The 27,806-nt window shown below is 37.6% G+C and overlaps 2 protein-coding genes across 2 annotated transcripts in view; one reads left to right on the top strand and one right to left on the bottom strand.

Annotated features, from left to right (window-relative positions):
• The window catches only part of mfr (ferlin family C2 domain-containing myoferlin misfire), a 193,117-nt gene that overhangs the window by 49,147 nt on the left and 116,164 nt on the right, over positions 1-27,806 (top strand). The window lies entirely within an intron of this gene.
• Positions 2,677-11,236, bottom strand: LOC149412560 (lysozyme-like). Its single transcript, XM_089645814.1, has 3 exons — positions 11,051-11,236; positions 3,639-3,791; positions 2,677-3,137 (listed from the first exon to the last, which is right to left on the bottom strand). The coding sequence occupies exons 1-3, from the start codon at positions 11,181-11,183 to the stop codon at positions 2,974-2,976; spliced, it is 450 nt and encodes a 149-aa protein (XP_089501940.1). The 5' UTR covers positions 11,184-11,236; the 3' UTR covers positions 2,677-2,973.

Here is a 27,806-nt window from a genome sequence, read left to right as displayed (position 1 = left end):
ACGTTTGTTTACCAAAAGCGTCATGGAGTTTTGAATCGATTGGATGTAACCTATATTTGTCTTGCAGGAGTTTCCCCAGGACGTTATTCCGTATCTGATTGTAGATTCCGCTAGTGACAAATAGATTATTTTTAACGTACTTATAGGCACAAAATATTTAATTTTGTAAATTCGCCCCGCAATAGTTCGTAGGCGTTTGCATATGTTGCTAACGTGTGTATCCCATTTCATATGCGCATCTACAGTTATCCCCAAATATACATACGTTTGTACCAGTTCAATGATTCCACATTTACAGGACTGTGAAGAATTGTGTATACACTCAGATGTATGCGACTTTATTATAGGCGTGATGGTGTATTTGGCATGTGGAGATTGTATAAATATGCATCAATTTAGTCTTTTTGGAATTTATTATTAGGCCGGCATCATGTGACCATTTCTGTAAAGAAAAGAAATCATGCTGCATGAGTTTTATTGCAATAGATAAATCTTCATGCGAAATGACTAGCGCCGTATCATCAGCATAAACGTAATGCTTAACAAAGGTGAAAATTTTATTCATGAGTGAAACAAATATTATGTATAATGTTGGCCCGAGAATTGACCCCTGCGGGACTCCTGTTGACATATATTTAGCTTTGCTGTAAGTTTGAAAGAGTTTCACTTTAATTTGTCGATTGGTTAAATAGTTTTTGAGAAGTTTTAGTAATTTTCCCCTAATTCCTATCGCCTCCAATATCTGTAATAGTTTTTTCGGATCAATAGTATCAAAAGCTTTAGAGTTGTCTATGAATAATACAAGAATATGTTTTTTATCATTGAGTTCTTGATTTACGTAATTGGAAAAGTCCTGTAGTAAAATTTCTGTGCTTTTATTTTTTTGAAATCCATATTGGTTGCGATCAATAATGGAGAAACTTTCTAGGTATTTTATTAAATTTACGGAGATGTATTTTTCTAGAATTTTTTCAATTGCTGGCAATATACTGATAGGTCTATAATTTTCCATTTCAGTGTGCTTTCCCCCTTTGTATATTGGCCTAACAATGCTACATTTAAGCTCATTCGGTATAACTGCTTGAGATAAGATTTTATTAATTAAATGAGTAATTACCGGACATAGAATAGTTATATGTTTTTTAATGTCGAACATTCTAATATTATCAATCCCTGGCGACTTGGAATTATTTAGTTGACTGACTATCCTGCGTATATCTTCACAGGTCGCTCTGGGCAGGTACATGCTATGCGGCAAATCAGCGGGGGCTATGTTGGACGCTTTGTAGTCACATTTGTGTAACATCGAGCTGATACTATTGGTAAACTGCTCAGCGAATCTATTTACAATGATTTCCTCTGTTTGCCCGCTATTATTCAACATGTACTTTGAGATAATTTCATCGCAGTTTGTTTTTGTTTTACGTCCCAATAATTTATTAATTTGATCCCATGTTTTTTTAGAATTGCTGAAATAGCTTTTAAATGTTTCATTAAAATACGTCGTTTTACTTTTTATGATTAATTTGGAAACAGTATTTCGGGTTGATTTGTATTGTTTTTCGTAGTTTTTATTAGTAGGTGAATTTTTCCATCTTCTGTACATGGAGTCTCTTATTTTAATTTTTTCTAAAATATCATCCGTTATCCATAATTTTATTGCATGTGGTCTTTTTTTGGGTTTTGGATAAAAAGTGATTTACTTTTTTCATATAGGTCGTTAAAAATGTTTTTGAGTTTATTGTAATAATTAATATTAAATAATATTAATTAATATATTTTGCAAAAAAACAGGAATTGCCACATTTACCCTAGACGAAAGACACATTTTTGTAAAAAGTATGGAAACATAGCAAAATGTAGGAACTAAGTATTATGTACTTGTACGGTGTGTTAGGGACGTACTTGACTAATTTTTACCAGTGATTCCTGACATTATTGAAAGTTAAAAATGTAAATGACCTTTTTGAATACGTTGACATTTGTTTCTACTTAAAACATAAAAAAATCAGTAGGTAGACAATTAGATCGGGTGAGGTGTTGGTCAGTTACTAGGCTAAGTGACCAGTGACAAAATGTGGAAGAAATTAGTTTTTGCATGGTTTGAAAAAAAAACGTAAAAAGTTATCGGATTCAAAAATTTTATTTACATTTTTTACCCCAATTATCATTGGTTAAAGTAGGTCAAGTACGTTCCTTAACACCTTAGGTATTCCCATTTGCAGCCAGTTTATTATCCTGACCACAAATATTCCGACATCGAATATTGAGCACAGATTTTCTGCACACATTTTTTTTGGAAGCATATTATTTCATCTGATTTACGTGTTACATTTTATCAACACTAATTACTAAATAATATTGCGAAGACCGAGGTTTTAACAACTGCCCCATTAGCAATTGTAACTCCAATACAAATATTTCTAATGGAGTATCTTTCCCCTCTGTCCCTTTTCTGTTTTTTCCTTTTGTCTCTCTTTCCCTTTATTCCCATTTTTCCCTTCTTTCTCTTCTTTTCCTCCTATCCTTTATGTTATGCGATACACCTCTCTCTCCTACAATATGGGTTTTTAATAAACCTATGTTCGTTCCTTCCAAAAGACGAAACTATTTATCTGATGGAATGGAAATGGAATGTGGAATTCATACATCTTTACAAAAAACTAAATATAGCGGTAGAAATTACAAAATTTATTTTCATATCTGAACATTTGAGTCACAACAAAATACATAGTCAAATAATTGTAAAATGTATTTGGACAGAGAGGTAGAATGGAAAGTTTTAAAGATACTTAGTTTACTTTTGAATGATTTACCTGAATGAATGCCAGTTAATTTACATATATAATTAAAAATAAATTGACATTTGTGTTGGACTCAACCAAAATGTATGTAGTGTTGGTATGTGGTCAATTTATTAGGTAGTGTTATAGTATAAAAGAAGAATTCGTTGGGTTATGTTTAGGTGTAAACTCAAAGTTTGCTCTTGACGAGTGTGTTGCGGCGAGTGCAGGCTGTGATGTCGGGGAGGTTTATCTGGCAGCCGGAGGTCCAAGCGGGCCAGGCGGTGAACCCGAGCTGCTTGTAGACGGTGGACGCACACGCTGAAGCCTTCGCGATGTTGTCGGTTATTAGATCTGCACAGAAAACATTCATAAAGCGACGTTTGCGTAGGGGGCCCGGGCAACGCCGGGTATGGCAGCTAGTACAACATATAAAGAAGAGTCTGTGGATGGCGGTCGGAGTGCTTTTGTTTTTACGTTCAACAAATGGCGTTGTTTAAAATAAAAAAGAATGCCATCTATACAATGGCTAAAGAACATCTTTATAATGCAACGTTGAGTCAACATTTCTAAGCAATCGGTGAAGAACTCGAGGAGATTTATATTATTATTTTTATAAAAAGAAAGGAACGATGCGCCATTAAATGGTGCGAAACGCCACTTGCTTGTTTTATTGTTTATAAGTTGTGTAAAATTTAAAACACGTTTATTGGTAAGAACTATTGAGATTTTAATTTAATATATATATTTTTAAAACGATTTACAATTGGAACAAACAAATTGGTGTGTGTCTTTTGTTTTCACGATATTCGAGAAGAATATATAGACATGTAACCTCAGCCACAACGGAATTACCTTCGCATTTCACTTTGCAAGTTCCCCCCGCAACTCCAGGGGTACACCAAGTAGGGTTCTCGAGCTGGAACAGGCCCCAGTAGAAAGTTCCGCCGGCCTTGGCTGTCTTCAGCGAAGTGTCACGGCCGCTTGAAGCCTCAACCAAGCACACCCCTGCAAAAACAAACCAAAGAGCAAATACATTCGATCACTTCAGGCTCGTATCCAATACATGATGTCCAAAGTGTGAACAGAAACCTTCTTCTTTAGCCAGCATTACAGAGTCCATCATCACATGATGATGGACACCGTAATGCTGTCCGTAACGTTGGCTAAAAGATGCCAGATTCATTGCTGAATATTAGTGTTTTTTACAAATTAATTCATTGTTTTTCAAATTATTACTTTAAAAACGACAGAGAATACGCTGAACGAAGAAATCAAACTGTGCAGATATACATATTGTATTATAAGTATATGAATGTTACAAGCAAACTTATTTCCACGTTAAATAGGATCCCAGATTAAAGTTAGTCAAATCAAACACATAATAATAATAGTAATAATTATTGGATCATTTGTATAGCGCCGTTTTCGTGAGAAAATTACCTAAAGTTCATTGTCACCTCAAGTACCCAATCATTGTTCATGAATAACAACGCATTTACCGAAATCTTATTAAATTATCAATAAAACATAAGTTGGTTAATACTTATTAAACCTGATTAAATAACACATTAAAGATACTAAAGTATAATATGTCAATTATAGATTGACAAAATATTGGTATAAGTTGCAAGAATACGTATTTCAAGAATAGATAAGTGTATTTTTCTGTTGAAATCTTTGACTTGAATTGACAAACGGACATTATGATTAATAAAAAATTTAATAAAATAAAATACCTTTTTTGTTTTAAAACCACGATATTTATATTAAATATACGATATTAAATATCGTGGTTTTAAAACAAAAAAGTATTTTATTTTATTAAATATGTCAAACCACAAAGTGATTGCTTTCTACAATAATAATAAAAAATTTAACTGTACTATATTTTATGAGGATTAGTTTTTGAACCAGCTTGTAAATAATAATTCAATTAGTAATTCTATGAGTAATTGGTGCTATATTCCTTGTACCCTGGCAGTTGATCTTCCGATTTGCGTTACCTTGTTTAACCTTGTATCCATGGCTGTAGTTTTATATTAAGAAGCTATTTTAACAAAATACTATTACTGGACTTTACGAAACTTTGTTCGGCCAAAATTTTCATCCATTTTTGCTAATAAAAATAAGTAGGCATTAGAAAGACAAGACATTAGGAAGTTTATACATTTGTACCAATAGATAGTCAGTCCTGGATACACTGATCCCTGGATTCCCACCCACCCCTGATGCCTCTTTTCTTCCCAGAACTTCGTCTCCTTATTTCTTGGCGTCATTCATTGGAATGAAATAACATTTTCCCTCTGGAGTTGTGTTATTGAAATAAGTCATTTCAGACGACCATTCTAAATAATAGAATAAGCTACTTCCGTTTGTCCCTGTCGGACGTCACGTTCCGTGATGTTCCCTTTGCTCAGTCGTCCAGTCGTGTTGGGAGTTGCGAGTACGCAGCGAAGATGAGTTATTGCATTGATGAAAAACACTGATAGCCCTTTATAAACAAATCTAGCAGAGAAAATAGTTAAATTTCTTATTATTTTCAAGCAATAATTATTATTCTAAAACACCCATATAAATAAAAAAAATCTTGAAATCTTGAAACCTCCTAAAAATACACGCTGCCGACGGGAATTGAACCCGCAGCCTTCTGACTGCCGGTCAGGTGTTCTACCAATTGCGCTACTTCAACTTATTCACAACCCGCCAAATTATTCAATATGTAATGGTATTTTTCCATCAACAATTATGTACAAACGGCTAAAAAGAAATTACATTTTTTAAATATATTGTGACATGAAATCGTGTTAGATGTTTTTTTTGATTCCCTGCCAGTTATTGGAGCCCTGTCAGGTTTTGGGTCCGTCACTTTAGAAACGACTAGCGATGAGTTGTTCATGAACGAGCCGTAAAATTGAGCTAGCTCTTTTTGGTGAACCGCATTCGTACTATTCCCGGAAAACCGTAATACAGCTTAATTGAAAGGTGACTTTTTTTTAATACACCCAATCCTTAGTATGGGTATGTTCTTTGGGTCATCTCAAAATATATATGTTTTGAGTATGTCAGTGTGTTCACCTATTGGTTCATGATTTTGAGGTACATCATTCAGTGGCTGGGCTGTATCCTCTTCAGTTGTTTGATCGAAGAGATGGATGCGGGTGTTTTAACTCGTTCCATGCAATAAGGATGGTATTATGGGAGCTTAACCCACTTTGAATTGTTTCCCGTCTCGTGGAAAATGCGCAACAAATACCTACAAGTCGCATTCAAGTCTCTGGAAATTACTTGCACATCAAAATTATATATTCGTTCTTCAATGTGGATACATTTAATGTATAAATTTTCTGCCGTCGTATTTTAGAGACAAAAACGTCAGTTGTTTGTTTTGGGGAATCAAAATTGAGCGTCGTTGTTTTTGTAGGAGAAAAAATATTGGTATACCATCGTTATATTAATTCGTAACATTTTTCGATTATTTCAGTGTCTTGGAATCGGATTTTTAGATTATGATATGGGTTAGTACCTACCTACGTTTTTAGAAATACACGGATGAAAAATACTCATTTAAGATATTTTTTAGATAAACTACAAATTAACAAACAAAAATAAAATAATTTTATAAATTGCCAAATTATTAAGGAAAATTTCACTTTAAAAAAAGACGGTTCGACTACACCAAAACGAAACGCCGAAAATAACTTTAATTTATTTAATTATTAAAGTGAAATATGAGATTTGTAACCACTAAGGGGATAAACGCACGCAACACGGTATCATTTCTACATACACACTTCGCCATAGTCGACATATCTTATTCACAGATATGCAGGTGCAGCAGGACCACCGAAGCAAAAAGGACGCAGCCCAAAAATGAAATATTTACATTCAGTAAATCATAATGACAAGTACTATTTAATATTTTTATCGCTTTAATTTTAACAATCATCGATAAGGAATAAATTGATTGCATTAATTATCACTAAGATAAGGTAATAACCAATTTAATAATAATGTACTGAGTAAATGATTTGTAATGATTACTTTTTACACCGCAGCATAATAAACAAGAGACAGGTACACATTATCTTGATTATGTTATGTAGACGTGATGGATAGAGAAATGGGGGTCAAAAAGTATCATTAAAATATCATTAAACATAATCTACAATGTACCGATTGGAAAAAACTGCAAAGTATGAACAATACAAATGATGCATGGAATTATTTCATAGAACTTCTTCAGAATAATATACTATCTAATACCACAAAAAATACTAAGAAAATCTCACACAAAAATGTACATATTAAACCATGGATTACACAGAATGTTATAAACTGCATAAGAAAAAGAGACGAGTTACACAATAAACTTAAAAAATTCCATACGATATACACATGTTAAGATACTACAAAAGATACAGAAACATTTGCAAAAAAGTTATTATGTATACATAAGAAACCTACTATAAGAAAAAAATTGTAGATTGTAAACAAAATCCCAGGAAAATGTGGCAAATAATAAATGAAATAACCAGTTCTAAATCTGCCAACGTTACATCAATTGACGTGCTGAATATAAACAATGTTCCCAGGACATACGCTGATAATCCTGACCAAATACTTGAATACGTCAATAATTTTTTCATAAATATAGGATCAAATCTAGCAAAGCAAGTTACAAAATGTAACGAAGATGTACAAATAAACGAACCACCTGAGCAAGGAAATCAGCTCAATTTTAAACAAATTACAGCTGACGATATCAAAAACACAATTTCTTCTTTAAAATCAAATATTTCTTCGGGGGAGGACACAATCTCAACCAACGCAATAAAATATCTCTGTAAAGAACTTATCGAACCACTTACATACTTAGTCAACATGTCTATAACGAATAGCATATTCCCTACAGCCCTCAAAAAAGCGATTGTTATACCAATATTTAAACAAGGATGTAAAAATGACATAAACAATTACCGACCAATAAGCCTACTAAATGCATTTTCAAAAATATTGGAAAGAATACTAAAAAAACAACTCTTATCCTACTTAGAAGACAATAAAAAATTATCAAAAACTCAGTATGGATTTAGGGAGCACTTAAGTACTAGTGACGCCATAGAAAAAATTACCGATATGATCACTAAAAGTTTAGACAGTGGAGAAAAAACTTTGGCAATCTTCATAGACTTACAAAAGGCTTTTGACACAATAGATCACAAAATACTTTTTTCTTAACTTTCAAAAATTGGTATGTCATGTACAACACTAAACTTACTAAAAAGCTATATGACGGAGCGTACACAGAGCGTCCAAATTAACAAGAGAAAAAGCAAACCTCTCCTAATCAACCATGGAGTACCACAAGGAAGCGTACTAGGTCCGATATTATTTTTAATATACATTAATGATATCTGTAACCTAGAAACAAGAGGAAAAATCATTAGTTTTGCTGATGACACAGTAATTTTATTTAAAGAAAAAGATTGGATAAATACCTACAAAGAAGCTGAACACGGACTTGGTCTCCTGCAAAACTGGCTTAAAAGAAACTCCCTGACGATTAATGTCAATAAAACAAAATATCTGACATTTTCTAAAACAGCCAGAGGGCAGCCGTCAGAGGACCTTAATCTCAAATTACATTCATGCCAAGAAATTTATCAAAAAAATCAAGGCTTATCATGCCTCTGTCCCACTATAGCACACTCCAAAAGCATCAAATATCTTGGAATTGAAATTGATGATAATCTCCGTTGGAACTCACATATAGATGTAATTACAAAAAAACTAACCAGGTACATATACTTCTTTAGAAACATTCGCAATATCCTCAATATAAACGATATTAAAAAAGTATACTATGCTTTGTGTCAATCACAAATAGAGTACGGAATAACTGGATGGGGGTCTGCCTTGAGCACTCACACAGAGCGGCTCAATATAGCACAAAAAGGAGTATTAAAGACCATACTGAAAGTTCCGCTTAGAACTCCGACAGAAGAAATATTCAAAAACTTCAATGTTTACAATGTACAGAAACTATATTCAAAAAATATTTTATTTAAACTGAAAAAAAACATATCCGAATACTCCACTGCCCAACATAAATACACAACCAGGGCAAAAAGCGAAAATATCCTGATTACTCCCAGTTTAAACACATCCTTTGGACAGAGAAATAATAAATTCCATGCTATAAAATTGTTCAATGCTCTACCAAATGAAACCAAAAAAATAAACGAAATGAGTATATTTAAAACAAAAGTCAAAACATGGCTTAGAGATCAAAGTAACAATCAACTTACAAACATTATGAAGACAATGTAAAGACAATTCAAAACTAAATACAAAAATTTAAGAAAAACTACAGGCCGCCTCAGAACAGGAAACCCTAGTGAGGAGGACTGTGAAAAAAATACAAAAAATATACTTATATTATACTTTAAACCTACATAATGTACAAATTTTGCTATTGATATTAATAAAAAAAAAAATAAAAAAAAGATATCTGAAGCAAAAAATAATGGAACACAAAATCGGAGGCGCCTGGAAAGAAAGAAGATGATTTATAAATGTGGATGATGCGTATCGACAGTGGATGGAGAAAAATGTGTATTAAAATCCTGGTAAAAACGTGATGACAACATTGCAGTGTCCATCCATCATTAGGGCAGATGTGTAATTAACTTAAATAACATAATTACACATCTGCCTTGGTGGTGGACATTGCAATGCTGTCCGAAACGTTGGCTAAAGAAGGGGGTGGCGCAACAGGGCATAATACCCCTAAAACAAATCGCTATATTATTTTTGGCCGTGAAAATCACAAATCATACCCGAATATTAGTCCTTTTAGATTTAGAATATATACGGAACACGTGTTAATGTGGCTGCGCTTTTCCTGATAAATATATTGACGAAATGCTACAATATTTTAATTCTTATGAACTCGTGTTCCGACGTCCTCATAACACATTCGTGCTTTACTGATACTTTGCTAGGAAATCTGTCAATTCATTCGCGAAAGGCCTGCAGTTCCGTTTTTATCAGGAATACGAATAATTCCAGATTTTTAATAAATTTGCAGCATTTTATATCGTTAACTTTTCTCCGTGTGTGACTTTCTATCATTAATGCCTACACCCGGAGTCAATTGGAAATGGTTGGTTTGACAAGTTTTAAAACCCTTGAATAAACTCTCATTTATTCGGAAAAGAGTTTTGACCACCTCGTTGAGATTAATAACCAAAATATGACCGTATTCGCTTTGTATAATACAATAAACCTTTGTGGATCTGGCCACATGTATATTGATCGCACAGAGGTTTTAACTAAATTAAAAATAAAATAAAACCAACATGGAACAGTCGCTCGTTATCAGAAAAACAAACAGTATGCTAAAATAACATTACACGCTCAATGCAGGCGCTTGTATGAAAAGCAAAGATTTATAAATATTGACAAACAATTTATTATTCGCTTAACGCAAAAAACGCGTATCAATATTGGAAACATAATATTTCACCAGGTTCTGAACAAATCGCACACTCCATGGTACCCCTAGTAAAAATAACATCAAAATATATATATCGACGCCGGAAAGGCAAAAGTTAGTTAGTCAAAAAAATTACTTAATTATACAGTTTCGATCGATTAATTCATTTTTGGCGACAAATTTGGAATAATTCATTTTGAATCGTAAACAAAATATGTATATTTTATCGTTCTTTTCATTTGAAAATCGATTTAGGAATGCTAACATTAAAGGTGATAATATGAAATTTTAATTAGAATTAGCATGTCGTACCACATTGTTACCGCATTATACGCATCGAAACCGGAAAAGCAAAAAGGCCTAAGCGACAATTTAGTTAAAAATGAGTTAAATATACAGTTTTGATCACCCAAGATTTTCAATCAAAACTGTATGATTATTTCATTTATGTCTAAATATTCGCTTATGCCCTTTTGCCTTTCCGGCGTCCATATCTCTATCATACAATTATACTAGACCGTCTGAGAACAAAATGACATTATAACATAATGTGATTAAATATACGATAACCGAACCAAACATACATAAATAAACACATTTAGCAAAACAGAAAAATAACAAAACAGGACTTTTTAAAGTTATGAAAAAGTAACGAAAGGCAAAGAAAAGCTAGATTAGTTGAGTTTAGGTTTTTAGGACAGTTTTTTTAAATGACTTTTCAAAGATGTTCTTTTAAGTCATAGAACCAAGTTGAATTATTACTTACAGTTTCTCATTTCAGCTTTGGGGAACCCATTCTGCTCCAGCGCAGTCGCTAATTCACATCTTGTGAACTTAACCCCCTGACAGCTGTGGACAGCCGCAAGCATCACCAAACATGCCAGTAGTTTAATACTCATTGTAGCGAGGTTGTAATAACTGCTCTCTTGAAGGTGTGAGCGTTTACTGGCGTTGGGTGCCACCTACGCATTACGAGATGCTCATCTTTTATGAACATAATTATAAAAGGGTCAATCATAATATTTTTAATTACTTGTTTTAAGTTTTTTTTAACTAACTCTGTTAAAAGATATATACACCGTGGCAGAACGTAACTCTGCGTGTGTCAGGAACAAGAAGTTAAATATTAGAAAATTCAACAACATTATGAATGAAAATAATTTAAAAATAATAATATTATACAGCACATTAAGAGACGTAGAGGTAGGAGGGTACCTGATTTCAGAGGTTTATTGCTAAGGGTGACATAAGACTCTAATAACGGGGGTTTGCTGATGAAAGTTTTACCAACATCTCAAATGGTTCTAGAAGGATCCCTAACAATATAAATAAACGGTTTGATAATTTTATAAAACGTTTTTTAACTATAAAATTAGCGGTGAGCACCAGATTTTATTTTTCTGGACGATGAATTAGTAACTTCCCGAGGAATTTCTCTAGAAACCTCTGAGATTTTAGAAATACGTTCATCAGATATAATTAATAAACCCCATGGAAAGATTGTTTTTCTACGCCTGCTAGGACAAAGTCGGCCGTAGGTTCATTACGTAGCTGAATAATGTTTAATTCATTACGAAGGAAAGGGCTTCAGTCTCATTTTTAACTGGATTACCAATAATTTGAAGAGATTCTTAATAAATTATAAATACACATTTTCTCCGTGTGGTTAGGGTCGGGGAAGGAGGTTCGACTGAGTGGACATTGACGACATGTGAAGATTTTTTGGTTCAAATTTGAAAAAAAAAGTGATTTTTTTACTCCTAATAAGGTCAGGAATCCCTTGTTAAAGTAGGTTGGATATATTTTGTAACACCCTGTAAATAATTTCTAGTATGTAGGTTAGTACCTATTCAAGAGACGCTTTCTCCTAACATCATTACAAATTATAAATATGTTTTTTCATACCAATCAGATATTTTGATATGTCATATTATAATTTAAGATAAAACAATACTTGGTAATAAATGATGTTTACTAAGTAATATGTTGATATACGTGAATCTAGACTACGGACCATTGCGAACTAAACAGATAAAATAATTTTAAAAATAATGAAACTGAATTATTAGTGCGTCAAATTTGAACACATCCGCTAATTACAAAATAATGAAGAATCTTTGAATTATCAGAAGACTCTATGTGTGTTATCGCTTAAACAACAATGTTACAGATTAGCTTTATCAGAAACCTATTAAATGGTAGATTTTAGTACTTAATTAAAATGTGTAAATCTACTAGCGCACAGCCGTACAGCGCATGCCTCGTTCCGTTCCGTTCCGTATAAACAAATATTTTATTATAGTTACACCAAGCACCTAACTAGTTTATATTAGAGCAGGAACCTTCTTCTGGTAATTCGGTAGAATCCCTTTATGTACCCTTTATGATTTGACTTTGTTACCGTTATATTTAACACAAATTAAATAATTATTTTACTAGCAATAATTATTCACCTGAAAACAACCATCTTTATTTTATATGAGAAAGGCATTGTAAGTGGGTGCTTTTGCGCTCCTCTTAATTCCCGGAAGTGTTAGCGCGTATTTCCGTCTAGAGTTTTCACCGAGTCTTCTCTCTTTCAAAGGAAATGTCACTTGAAGCTCTCGGCTGCTACGAAACCTTAAGAGTCCTTGTTACAAATAATAACATACAGAGGATGAATGAAATCTTATAATTTATTTTGTTTAAAAGTATATGTAAATTCCTTTGTGAACACGTAAAATACGATTACATTCGTTCAATTTTAAATTATTTTCAAATATTAAATTATTCATGATCATCTTTAATTCCAATATTTACTTTATATAATGCCATTTATCTTTAACCTCATTCTCATCGTCAGGGTACGTGTTCCAATTCCTATTTACTGTCTGGTTTGGATTTTTGCATAAGAACATAAAAAACTTTAAAAATTAATTTTCAATATCTGTAAAAGTCTTTAGTTAAAAAGATTTTTTTATTTTCATTTATTTATCTATTCACTTATACATAAAGTTTATAGGTATGTATACATATTGACATTGGGTGCAAGTAATACAGATCGATGTCCTGTATTAGAATGAAATGTGATATGCAACTGTATATACATACACGATTGAAGCTTAGGTAGTAATGTTCTGTGAACGCCTCACCAGGAGAAGCTGTGCCGAGGTGGTGTTATTCTGCCGTCATAGGTGGAAACACAATATCCTGCTCGGGAGTCTCCATCGCAGTTCCACCCGTGGTGGCAGTAATGTTCTGTGAACGCCTCACCAGGAGAAGCTGTGCCGAGGTGGTGTTATTCTGCCGTCATAGGTGGAAACACAATATCCTGCTCGGGAGTCTCCATCGCAGTTCCACCCGTGGTGGCAGTAATGTTCTGTGAACGCCTCACCAGGAGAAGCTGTGCCGAGGTGGTGTTATTCTGCCGTCATAGGTGGAAACACAATATCCTGCTCGGGAGTCTCCATCGCAGTTCCACCCGTGGTGGCAGTAATGTTCTGTGAACGCCTCACTAGGAGAAGCTGTGCCGAGGTGGTGTTATTCTGCCGTCATAGGTGGAAACACAATATCCTGCTCGGGAGTCTCCATCGCAGTTCCACCCGTGGTGGCAGTAATGTTCTGTGAACGCCTCACTAGGAGAAGCTGTGCCGAGGTGGTGTTATTCTGCCGTCATAGGTGGAAACACAATATCCTGCTCGGGAGTCTCCATCGCAGTTCCACCCGTGGTGGCAGTAATGTTCTGTGAACGCCTCACCAGGAGAAGCTGTGCCGAGGTGGTGTTATTCTGCCGTCATAGGTGGAAACACAATATCCTGCTCGGGAGTCTCCATCGCAGTTCCACCCGTGGTGGCAGTAATGTTCTGTGAACGCCTCACTAGGAGAAGCTGTGCCGAGGTGGTGTTATTCTGCCGTCATAGGTGGAAACACAATATCCTGCTCGGGAGTCTCCATCGCAGTTCCACCCGTGGTGGCAGTAATGTTCTGTGAACGCCTCACCAGGAGAAGCTGTGCCGAGGTGGTGTTATTCTGCCGTCATAGGTGGAAACACAATATCCTGCTCGGGAGTCTCCATCGCAGTTCCACCCGTGGTGGCAGTAATGTTCTGTGAACGCCTCACCAGGAGAAGCTGTGCCGAGGTGGTGTTATTCTGCCGTCATAGGTGGAAACACAATATCCTGCTCGGGAGTCTCCATCGCAGTTCCACCCGTGGTGGCAGTAATGTTCTGTGAACGCCTCACCAGGAGAAGCTGTGCCGAGGTGGTGTTATTCTGCCGTCATAGGTGGAAACACAATATCCTGCTCGGGAGTCTCCATCGCAGTTCCACCCGTGGTGGCAGTAATGTTCTGTGAACGCCTCACTAGGAGAAGCTGTGCCGAGGTGGTGTTATTCTGCCGTCATAGGTGGAAACACAATATCCTGCTCGGGAGTCTCCATCGCAGTTCCACCCGTGGTGGCAGTAATGTTCTGTGAACGCCTCACCAGGAGAAGCTGTGCCGAGGTGGTGTTATTCTGCCGTCATAGGTGGAAACACAATATCCTGCTCGGGAGTCTCCATCGCAGTTCCACCCGTGGTGGCAGTAATGTTCTGTGAACGCCTCACCAGGAGAAGCTGTGCCGAGGTGGTGTTATTCTGCCGTCATAGGTGGAAACACAATATCCTGCTCGGGAGTCTCCATCGCAGTTCCACCCGTGGTGGCAGTAATGTTCTGTGAACGCCTCACTAGGAGAAGCTGTGCCGAGGTGGTGTTATTCTGCCGTCATAGGTGGAAACACAATATCCTGCTCGGGAGTCTCCATCGCAGTTCCACCCGTGGTGGCAGTAATGTTCTGTGAACGCCTCACCAGGAGAAGCTGTGCCGAGGTGGTGTTATTCTGCCGTCATAGGTGGAAACACAATATCCTGCTCGGGAGTCTCCATCGCAGTTCCACCCGTGGTGGCAGTAATGTTCTGTGAACGCCTCACTAGGAGAAGCTGTGCCGAGGTGGTGTTATTCTGCCGTCATAGGTGGAAACACAATATCCTGCTCGGGAGTCTCCATCGCAGTTCCACCCGTGGTGGCAGTAATGTTCTGTGAACGCCTCACCAGGAGAAGCTGTGCCGAGGTGGTGTTATTCTGCCGTCATAGGTGGAAACACAATATCCTGCTCGGGAGTCTCCATCGCAGTTCCACCCGTGGTGGCAGTAATGTTCTGTGAACGCCTCACCAGGAGAAGCTGTGCCGAGGTGGTGTTATTCTGCCGTCATAGGTGGAAACACAATATCCTGCTCGGGAGTCTCCATCGCAGTTCCACCCGTGGTGGCAGTAATGTTCTGTGAACGCCTCACCAGGAGAAGCTGTGCCGAGGTGGTGTTATTCTGCCGTCATAGGTGGAAACACAATATCCTGCTCGGGAGTCTCCATCGCAGTTCCACCCGTGGTGGCAGTAATGTTCTGTGAACGCCTCACTAGGAGAAGCTGTGCCGAGGTGGTGTTATTCTGCCGTCATAGGTGGAAACACAATATCCTGCTCGGGAGTCTCCATCGCAGTTCCACCCGTGGTGGCAGTAATGTTCTGTGAACGCCTCACTAGGAGAAGCTGTGCCGAGGTGGTGTTATTCTGCCGTCATAGGTGGAAACACAATATCCTGCTCGGGAGTCTCCATCGCAGTTCCACCCGTGGTGGCAGTAATGTTCTGTGAACGCCTCACCAGGAGAAGCTGTGCCGAGGTGGTGTTATTCTGCCGTCATAGGTGGAAACACAATATCCTGCTCGGGAGTCTCCATCGCAGTTCCACCCGTGGTGGCAGTAATGTTCTGTGAACGCCTCACCAGGAGAAGCTGTGCCGAGGTGGTGTTATTCTGCCGTCATAGGTGGAAACACAATATCCTGCTCGGGAGTCTCCATCGCAGTTCCACCCGTGGTGGCAGTAATGTTCTGTGAACGCCTCACCAGGAGAAGCTGTGCCGAGGTGGTGTTATTCTGCCGTCATAGGTGGAAACACAATATCCTGCTCGGGAGTCTCCATCGCAGTTCCACCCGTGGTGGCAGTAATGTTCTGTGAACGCCTCACTAGGAGAAGCTGTGCCGAGGTGGTGTTATTCTGCCGTCATAGGTGGAAACACAATATCCTGCTCGGGAGTCTCCATCGCAGTTCCACCCGTGGTGGCAGTAATGTTCTGTGAACGCCTCACCAGGAGAAGCTGTGCCGAGGTGGTGTTATTCTGCCGTCATAGGTGGAAACACAATATCCTGCTCGGGAGTCTCCATCGCAGTTCCACCCGTGGTGGCAGTAATGTTCTGTGAACGCCTCACCAGGAGAAGCTGTGCCGAGGTGGTGTTATTCTGCCGTCATAGGTGGAAACACAATATCCTGCTCGGGAGTCTCCATCGCAGTTCCACCCGTGGTGGCAGTAATGTTCTGTGAACGCCTCACTAGGAGAAGCTGTGCCGAGGTGGTGTTATTCTGCCGTCATAGGTGGAAACACAATATCCTGCTCGGGAGTCTCCATCGCAGTTCCACCCGTGGTGGCAGTAATGTTCTGTGAACGCCTCACCAGGAGAAGCTGTGCCGAGGTGGTGTTATTCTGCCGTCATAGGTGGAAACACAATATCCTGCTCGGGAGTCTCCATCGCAGTTCCACCCGTGGTGGCAGTAATGTTCTGTGAACGCCTCACCAGGAGAAGCTGTGCCGAGGTGGTGTTATTCTGCCGTCATAGGTGGAAACACAATATCCTGCTCGGGAGTCTCCATCGCAGTTCCACCCGTGGTGGCAGTAATGTTCTGTGAACGCCTCACCAGGAGAAGCTGTGCCGAGGTGGTGTTATTCTGCCGTCATAGGTGGAAACACAATATCCTGCTCGGGAGTCTCCATCGCAGTTCCACCCGTGGTGGCAGTAATGTTCTGTGAACGCCTCACTAGGAGAAGCTGTGCCGAGGTGGTGTTATTCTGCCGTCATAGGTGGAAACACAATATCCTGCTCGGGAGTCTCCATCGCAGTTCCACCCGTGGTGGCAGTAATGTTCTGTGAACGCCTCACCAGGAGAAGCTGTGCCGAGGTGGTGTTATTCTGCCGTCATAGGTGGAAACACAATATCCTGCTCGGGAGTCTCCATCGCAGTTCCACCCGTGGTGGCAGTAATGTTCTGTGAACGCCTCACCAGGAGAAGCTGTGCCGAGGTGGTGTTATTCTGCCGTCATAGGTGGAAACACAATATCCTGCTCGGGAGTCTCCATCGCAGTTCCACCCGTGGTGGCAGTAATGTTCTGTGAACGCCTCACCAGGAGAAGCTGTGCCGAGGTGGTGTTATTCTGCCGTCATAGGTGGAAACACAATATCCTGCTCGGGAGTCTCCATCGCAGTTCCACCCGTGGTGGCAGTAATGTTCTGTGAACGCCTCACTAGGAGAAGCTGTGCCGAGGTGGTGTTATTCTGCCGTCATAGGTGGAAACACAATATCCTGCTCGGGAGTCTCCATCGCAGTTCCACCCGTGGTGGCAGTAATGTTCTGTGAACGCCTCACCAGGAGAAGCTGTGCCGAGGTGGTGTTATTCTGCCGTCATAGGTGGAAACACAATATCCTGCTCGGGAGTCTCCATCGCAGTTCCACCCGTGGTGGCAGTAATGTTCTGTGAACGCCTCACTAGGAGAAGCTGTGCCGAGGTGGTGTTATTCTGCCGTCATAGGTGGAAACACAATATCCTGCTCGGGAGTCTCCATCGCAGTTCCACCCGTGGTGGCAGTAATGTTCTGTGAACGCCTCACCAGGAGAAGCTGTGCCGAGGTGGTGTTATTCTGCCGTCATAGGTGGAAACACAATATCCTGCTCGGGAGTCTCCATCGCAGTTCCACCCGTGGTGGCAGTAATGTTCTGTGAACGCCTCACCAGGAGAAGCTGTGCCGAGGTGGTGTTATTCTGCCGTCATAGGTGGAAACACAATATCCTGCTCGGGAGTCTCCATCGCAGTTCCACCCGTGGTGGCAGTAATGTTCTGTGAACGCCTCACCAGGAGAAGCTGTGCCGAGGTGGTGTTATTCTGCCGTCATAGGTGGAAACACAATATCCTGCTCGGGAGTCTCCATCGCAGTTCCACCCGTGGTGGCAGTAATGTTCTGTGAACGCCTCACTAGGAGAAGCTGTGCCGAGGTGGTGTTATTCTGCCGTCATAGGTGGAAACACAATATCCTGCTCGGGAGTCTCCATCGCAGTTCCACCCGTGGTGGCAGTAATGTTCTGTGAACGCCTCACCAGGAGAAGCTGTGCCGAGGTGGTGTTATTCTGCCGTCATAGGTGGAAACACAATATCCTGCTCGGGAGTCTCCATCGCAGTTCCACCCGTGGTGGCAGTAATGTTCTGTGAACGCCTCACCAGGAGAAGCTGTGCCGAGGTGGTGTTATTCTGCCGTCATAGGTGGAAACACAATATCCTGCTCGGGAGTCTCCATCGCAGTTCCACCCGTGGTGGCAGTAATGTTCTGTGAACGCCTCACCAGGAGAAGCTGTGCTGAGGTGGTGTTATTCTGCCGTCATAGGTGGAAACACAATATCCTGCTCGGGAGTCTCCATCGCAGTTCCACCCGTGGTGGCAGTAATGTTCTGTGAACGCCTCACTAGGAGAAGCTGTGCCGAGGTGGTGTTATTCTGCCGTCATAGGTGGAAACACAATATCCTGCTCGGGAGTCTCCATCGCAGTTCCACCCGTGGTGGCAGTAATGTTCTGTGAACGCCTCACCAGGAGAAGCTGTGCCGAGGTGGTGTTATTCTGCCGTCATAGGTGGAAACACAATATCCTGCTCGGGAGTCTCCATCGCAGTTCCACCCGTGGTGGCAGTAATGTTCTGTGAACGCCTCACCAGGAGAAGCTGTGCTGAGGTGGTGTTATTCTGCCGTCATAGGTGGAAACACAATATCCTGCTCGGGAGTCTCCATCGCAGTTCCACCCGTGGTGGCAGTAATGTTCTGTGAACGCCTCACTAGGAGAAGCTGTGCCGAGGTGGTGTTATTCTGCCGTCATAGGTGGAAACACAATATCCTGCTCGGGAGTCTCCATCGCAGTTCCACCCGTGGTGGCAGTAATGTTCTGTGAACGCCTCACCAGGAGAAGCTGTGCCGAGGTGGTGTTATTCTGCCGTCATAGGTGGAAACACAATATCCTGCTCGGGAGTCTCCATCGCAGTTCCACCCGTGGTGGCAGTATTTTACATTATTAGGTTAGAAGCTGTGTTTACCTGTTCATCATAATATTATATAGATTGGTATTGCTAATTTATTTAAAATCTCGGTATAGCAGGCCCTTTCCTGATAAACCTTTGGTAAATTCCTAATTTATTGGAACACGCGTTAATGCACCTGCATTTTCCTTGATTAATATAAATATATAATATGAATATTTTCAGTTTTCAGGCAAGCATCGTTGAAACAAATATGATTTAAGATTAAGCCAAAAGTATTTTTGCTATTTATTTTTGGGGTGTTATGCCGTGTTGCGCTAACTCCTTCTTTAGCCAACTTTTCGGACAACGTTACAGTGTCCATCATCAGGGCAAATGTGTGATCGCATCACACATCTGCCCTGATGATGGACATCGTAACGTTGTCCGAAACGTTGGCTAAAGAAAGAGTTAGGGCAACACGGCATAACACCCCAAAAACAAATTGTTGATTCTGCCAATATTTTACTGGAGTTGGAAGTATTGTTAATATTATAGGGTATTTGGTTACAGTTAATTAGTTACTATAATTAGTTACGCAGACGACACAGTTTTACTATTTAAATCTAAGGATTGGAATAAGGTTTATAACATAGCGAATCTAGGAATCACGCAAGTGAAAAAATGGTTGGACTCAAATACACTCACACTAAACATATCGAAAACAAAATTCACAACGTACAGCATAACCAACACGGGACAGCCAAAAAACAATACAAACACCATAAAAATACACGAATGCATAAACACCAACATCTGCAATTGCCCCCCTCTAGAACAACTAAAAAACAGAACAAATAAAGTATCTAGGAATCGTAATTGACCATAATCTTAGATGGACACATCACATCAAACAAATCACAAATAGACTCCTCAGAACAATACACATTTTCCTAAATATAAGAAACATATATAAAATAAAACAATTGAAAACAATATATTATGCACTATGCCAATCAATAATAGAATATGGAATAATTGCTTGGGGAGGAGCAACAAACGCAGCTACCGCTCAAATAGAAATCGCACAGAAAACGATATTAAAGGTAATACTCAAAAAACATAAACTAACCGACACAGACCAAATATTTAAAAGCTGTGACACACTTGATATACGCCAATTATATGTTAAAACTATACTAAACTACATTTTAGACCAAAAAAACAAACCCCAACAAACACAAATTATCACTAATAGACCGGTCAGAAAAGCGTATAAAAAAAACATAAAAACTCCGACGGTAAACACTACCTTTGGACAAAGACACCATAAATACCACGCTATTAAAGCATTCAACAGTCTTCCACTTGAAACAAAAATTGAGGAAAATAAAAATAAATTCAAACACAAAATAAAAAAATGGATTAAAGAACAAAAAAGACAATATTTCCAAAATTCTATAACATAAGAGAATAAAACATATACACGCAACACAAAAAAATGTAGAAGGCAAGCGGCACGCACAAGCACATAGATCATTGTAAGTGCCGATTTCCATTCTCTCCTAATGTTTTTATTTTGGTGTGAGAATTGGATTTTGATTTCTAATCTTTAATTTTAGTGTAAATTTATCTTTATTTTAATGTTGTTTTTTGTTTAAATGTATAAATTCGTATATTTTAAAATGGGGGCCTCAGCACGGGTGAACAACCCAGTGAGGCCAACGTTGCTGAATTGAAATGTGAAATACTGTAGAGTAATGTATCAATAAAATAAAAAAAAAGTTACGCTATCTCTTCAGGGTATTTGGCGGATTCTTCCATAGATCCAAATATCAAATGCATTTATCTTCCAAATCATATCGCTTTTACCAATTTGTTTAAAGAAAGTTTCAATTACCTTTATAATGACCAAGGTAACAAAAGAATTGAACTCACAAACAAACATATAAAATTGAAGACATCACATCAAACGACATTTAAATGTTCCTCCAACCGTTCTAACTGTAGCTATTACATCTCTTGCCGCACGAGCTCGAATTAGGAGCTCGCAGCCAAAGCGATTATTTATTTAAGAGTTAAAGAAATTCGGAGGAAAGGCTTTGAAAAAGAAAACATTTTGTACCTCTCATGCGAGACGTTTTTTATAGCCGGTTGTTTCGTAATTTCATTACATTAAGTCAGGTTGATGTTGATGCTGTTATTTTCTAGTTCCCCTTTTCCGAGAAAATAAATAATAATAAAAAACAGTCCCTACTAATCCCAACCGTGTGAAACCAATGGGACTATGGCATCACCAATTGGAGTATGTTGTGATGCTGGAGGTAGTGGGGAGAGGAAGGAGATGGCTATTCAGAACTAGTCAAGCATCGTTTCAATTCAGAATGGTTGTCTCGCACTAGGGCTATGCTTAGAGTATCTTCCACTCTGGAACAATTTATCTCAGAAGTAACAACGTTACAAAGGTAAACATATGTATACAAGATAAGGTTTTATGCAAAGCACAAAGGATAACAATTAATTAGCCTGAAACACAAATGAAACACACATATTTGCAAGTCGAGAGCCTTACCTCTCGACAGTCTGTTTTAATAATAATAATAATATTCCAGGGGTAGTGCAATGCAATACATTCCATACTTTGAAATAATATACATAATTAGAGTAAGTAAAATAACAATACATAGGCGATTCCGATAGGCACAAAACAAAAACAACAAAAAAAACTGAATTCAAGTGAAAAAAGAAAAACAAGTCAAGTAAGTAGTTTTATTATCAAATATATAAAGGCTTGTTTACTTACTTTAATAAAAATCAATTTGAATATTTCACATCTGCCATTATTTGGCTATTGATTCTCTGTACCTACATATGCACGATATCCGGAAACAAGTCGATAAAAGCGTGAAAATGGTGAATTGACATCCAAACACCGCCCCATACACACTGTTCTGTTATTCCAACTCTCGACATGGCCTGACTATGGTATTTGGTTCACTTGATCGTGCCACATCATATTTTCTAGTTACACTTCTTTCTTCGTTCATTCGTTTTAAATGCCCAAACCGTCTAAGCTTCAATCTCTTAATCTTTCTCTTAACGCTTTTACGCCTTTCATTATTTGCAGATATTCACATTTCTCACACGATCACATACATGGTTTAACCACCCAGCCTCCTCAGTGATCTCATTTCTACCGTATCATTGTAAATTCGTCAAAACAAGAAGACGTCGTCTCGATATTTACTAACTATCACAACATTAAATAATAACCAGAAATACGAGTAATTATACTTATAGTAAAGATGAACACCGTTTCGGTTCGCACTTAAACAAACCGGTACGCGACGGTGGGTAGGATACCATCTGCCCGGTTCCTCTGGGCGAATATGGCTTTTTGCATAGTAGATTGGCTAAATAACTCTAAAGGGTCGAGGCTCTCGACTTGAAAGCCGAAGGTCGCAGGTTCGAATCCCGGCGTGCGCAAGTAATTTAAAAATAATAATATATAGGGGCACAATACTTGAGGCACGTTCCAGAATGAAAGCCACTCTCAGCATATACCACTAATCAGAATAGAAACATTGCTTGAAATGGCTTTGGCCGTTTTTGGTGACCGGATCTCATTAGGCAGGTACTTCCCCACCTCCTTTCCCTCCCCACTACCTTCAGCCTCACAAAATACCCCGATTGGGAATGCCATAGTCTCCCTGTCTCCAGATGGTTCAGAGTAGTTGGATCTTGTGCGGTATTCACATAAGAATTAAATAAAATACATATTCAAATGTTTAAGCTCAATATATATCCGTTTCATGCAAATGGCAAATGCAACTTTTCAAATACTTGAAGTATAGGCACACCGACGTTAGTAAATTAGATTACAGGAATCAAGTCTCCATCCAGAGTGTCTTCCGTTTGCTTTGAAAAAAAAACCTCCTCTGGAAAGGTTCCGGGGACGCTGGTTACGGAGGCGGCAGCAATTTATGCATTTATTTATTTTTGCATGCTTTTTTAATCCCACCATGGAGGAAAATGAATATTGCAAATTTATTAAATCCCTTCGGATTACAGGCCTTACGAATGAATTAACAGGTTTCACGAAAAACTTACGCAAATTACGAATATATTATCATGCGTTATCATGAAAATCCGAATATGTTTGCATTGCAACGAAAATTCTTTTTATCGTCGTGATATATTATCAAGGCAAATTATTAAATGATTGAAGAATGTTTTATCCATTTGACTTGGTACAAAGAATTTTCGTTGAAATGCAAAAATATTCCGAATTTAATGAACACGTTTTCCGATATCATGATATTATATTCGTAAATTACTAAAAAGTGTATCAGGAAACGTGTTAATTCGGTGACCGGACAAATCATCAAAGTGATAATTCATCACATCTTTAAAAGGTTATATAAAGTCATGGAAAGTGATGAAACAAAAACTTTATTAACTTGGTTAAGTAATTTATTTATTGTTATTAAATTTAATTTGTAGAACTCCATTTTAATTTTTATTTTTTATATATTCAATAATATTGTTATTGGGTTTATAAAAACAGTTTATTTTTAAACAAGTTCTACTGTGTAATTATTATTACGCGTGACAGCTGTTTCGCCCTCTGAAGACATTATCAAACTGTGGGTAGCCTATCTAAAGCTAAGAACTAAAAATGTTATCAAAATAGACATTTGAGTTCCAGTCCAATTTATACCGCAAATGTTTTAAACGAATTGAGATGTGATATTTATGGGTTATGTTTACCATATTGCTGATATCTGTATATCATATGTATCTTCCAATTCACGTTCAATTCGAAATGTAATTTCCTGTTCATTTGTGAAATATTTCAATATGATAATATTAATAATCACATTCCAATATAGACATGACAATTGCTGACCACACTTGTCAAGGAAATATGCGAAAAATGTTTTCACAATGGGATGAAAATCAAATACGAAATAGAGTGGAAATTAAACCACCAATAATAACTCCTTTAATCAGATCAAACATGTTCATTTTATGCGTTGTTCATTTGGTAGGTACGTACTTAATTACGCATTGTACATATCTACATAAACCCTTATTATATGCACTGTAATTACACACTTACCTTGTGATCGGTTTTTACTGGATGTATGTACTTTATACCGGATTTATGTAAGCGCAGCTTCTCTGACGGCTTTGAAATAAATAATCTTTGATTTTTCATCTTTGATTTTTCATTTCATTTCAACGGTCGCCGAAGGAAAAATGCTTTGCGAAGAAACAAATTAATGGCGGATAGATAAAATTAACTATGCTGGGGAAACGTCTTACTGTATAAACATGAAACATGTATGAATAATAAGATACATTATCTGGTAAACAGTAAATAATAAATTTAAAAAAAAAACACATTGTTGTTTTTTCGATATTTTCAGAACAACAACTATGTCAACAGTCAACAAGTTGTCATTATACGTTCATCTCTCCGACAGTAATACGATCCTATCTGTACCTGATCAATCACCTTTTTTTAAATACACACCAAATATTCTCAGGTTAATAACAGCCTAAAAATATTTGAGAATTTTGTGTCGTGATGCAGGACTTGGCCAGCCGAGCAATTGACCTCTAGTTCAATAGACGCTAGTTCCTCGGAGCATCTTCCATTGTAATACCGGTAGAATACTGTACTTCAAAGATTAGCCTAAGCCTGTTTCCCAGTATCTCTTAGGCTGAGCAAAGGAGCTCGCACCTTAGCTTGGGATGGCTATTGCAGACCTCTTCTACTCCTCGGACGTTGGGTTCATCACAGTTTAACAAATGACTAATAGGCTTAACAAATGACTAATTGTAAAAATAACACATTTGTCAGTATTGAACAAAGATTCCTTGTTTTTTATGAATTTGAAAAACTTCCATCTAGTATCTAATAATATACATTTTACATTTCCAACCGCAAGATGCGGATTAAATGCTGTCTTTCAGGAAATTGAGATTGAAAATTTCTCAACATCCTTTGATTCAAGTTTCCGCTGCCGCACCCGACCGCGGCGTCTCTCGACGTACGAATCTCGGAGGAAATTGATTTATTATTTATCCTCCATGTTTCATTTTGAACATCTGATATTTTAAAGTCATTACTATTCCAATAATTGAAATAATATTTTTCACGATCCATTTCAATTCATTTCTTATTATAATATCGCAATCTCTTCACTCGGTCGTCTTTCAGATGATTCAGAATCTGATATTTTCAGAACTCTACCTTTATTTGAAATATATAATATTATACGGTAGGTTGGTGCCTGCTTTCTCGGAATTCTTTACTCAGAGCAAACAAGATCTCACTTTAATGCATTTTTATTTTAATGCAGATTTTAATAAAAAAAATATGAAAGTTAATAATCGAAATGATAATACAAGTAAGGGATGGCAATTGACAAGATGGATAATTTGAAATCACCTTACATCGATTGAATCACTATTGACAAAGGATAACTTGACTAACTAAATATATACCAACTCGTGAAATATGACGAATATTGTTGATTTTTAAATAATTGTTATCATAATCATATTACAATTATTTAAAATTCTATGGAGGACATTTACTTAAGTTCACGTGCTCTGGAGGACATTTACTTAAGGTCACGTGCTCTGGAGGACATTTAATTAAGTTCGTGTGCTATGGAGGACATTTACTTAAGTTGACATGCTCTGGAGGACATTTACTTAAGTTCACGTGCTCTGGAGGACATTTACTTAAGTTCACGTGCTCTGGAGGACATTTACTTTAGTCCACGTGCTCTGGAGGACATTTACTTAAGTTCACGTGCTCTGGAGGGCATTTACTTAAGTTCACGTGCTCTGGAGGACAGTTTCCGAATACGTTTAGAATTATTCCATTTACTAGGATTTTATTGAAAAGCAGATATTTTCCGAGCTTCTGACAGAATATGCCAGAATCCTGAGGTGTTAAGATGAAATAGAGAAAAGCGTTTAAAATATTCTTGACTATGTTATTTTATGTGTTTATTTCTTTAAACAAATAAATTAGGCTAAACTGAGAGAAAACCGACTAATTAGCTATCATTATTGTTAACATCGTCACAATCTCAAATGAAATTCATCAATCTTACAGTTTTAATCGACTGAAGATAACTTGTCCTAACTTTGATATATTGCAACGGGATTTCCAAGAGACGCCTGATAACCGTCTGCCTTTCTGTCGCCTGTATTGATCGTTTATCATTCATATCTCTACGTGTTTATCGCAATACTAAATTAATATTTCAATATCATTATGAGTCAGTTGAACATCATTATTTCTAGTTTCTATTTTTATATCTATACGCCTTTTCGTGTGTATGAAGTTACAGCTAAATGGCAGAAGATTATTCCACCATAAATCAGAGTATGTAGTTAATCTAAAATCCCCTGCCTCATGTATTTCAAAATAGGCGAATAAATTTCAACTCGTATGACGTCACTCGCATGGATTATTGTAGCGGGATATGTGTACCTACATACCAACACCAAATCCTAAACGCAAAACAAATAAGTCAATCAATCATTCTCGAACATTGCGGCGTTTTGATTATTTGCACAGCACATATTCAGAACATCTTCACAATCTTCAAATGCTCGAGTGTTTTGAAAGGATTCAGTTCTCTCGCTGTTTGTATTAAGCACTTGTACATTTGACAGAATTTCAAGTCAATATCATTTTCAAACATTACCAGTCTAACTAATAAAAGTGGTGTAAATTTTATACAGTTAAAACAACCGTGAATGTAAAAACCTTACAAATAGAAATGACATATAACAGCCGTAAATAGTACGTGAAAAGATATTGACAAAAGATGAAAAGATATTACAGCTAAAGATGGTTGTTTATCTGTTGAATAAACTTGAAATATCTCAACGTGTTTTTGAATATTTCCGAGGTATTTTAAGGACGGGTTATTTCGAAGAATTTGAACAATTCATCAAATTTCAATGTTGATTTTCAAGTTCTGTGAAGGATTTTTTCAAGTTCTGTTTTATTTCAGTTTTGTCAAGCGACTAATATATCAGAAATTTATTAGCGATATAATATCAGAACTTTAATAGGACTTTCACAGATCCCGAAAATGAACAATGTTTTAAAAAAACATTTATTTATTTCTGTAAACGTCAAAAAATTGTGGAGAATACATGTTGAAAACACATTCCTTTTATTTAGGGAATCTGCATGAAAACTGAAACATCCCTTTTATCTCCTTTATAAAATAAATATTTATAAAAAAATGTAAAAAGAATGGGAATTGAAGATTGGAAAAAAATTACATTTTTATTCATTGTTTTCGCAATATAAACGATGATTTCCAAAATGTATTCTTCCCTACAATTCACATGCATTATGTTATTA

Source organism: Hesperophylax consimilis, chromosome 23, assembly GCF_061612785.1.
Source record: "Hesperophylax consimilis isolate HC1 chromosome 23, BYU_Hcon_1.0, whole genome shotgun sequence".
NCBI classification, from domain to species: Eukaryota; Metazoa; Arthropoda; class Insecta; order Trichoptera; family Limnephilidae; genus Hesperophylax; species Hesperophylax consimilis.
This window is presented reverse-complemented; position numbering and strand designations above follow the sequence as displayed.

Coding starts and splice junctions, on each gene's coding strand:
- LOC149412560 (XM_089645814.1), bottom strand. CDS start 11,183: ATGAGTATTAAACTACTGGCATGTTTGGTGATGCTTGCGGCTGTCCAC. Junction 3,792..11,050: donor CAAAGCTGAAATGAGAAACT/GTAAGTAATAAT, acceptor TTGTTTTTGCAG/GGGTGTGCTTGGTTGAGGCT. Junction 3,138..3,638: donor TTGCAAAGTGAAATGCGAAG/GTAATTCCGTTG, acceptor TTTTCTGTGCAG/ATCTAATAACCGACAACATC.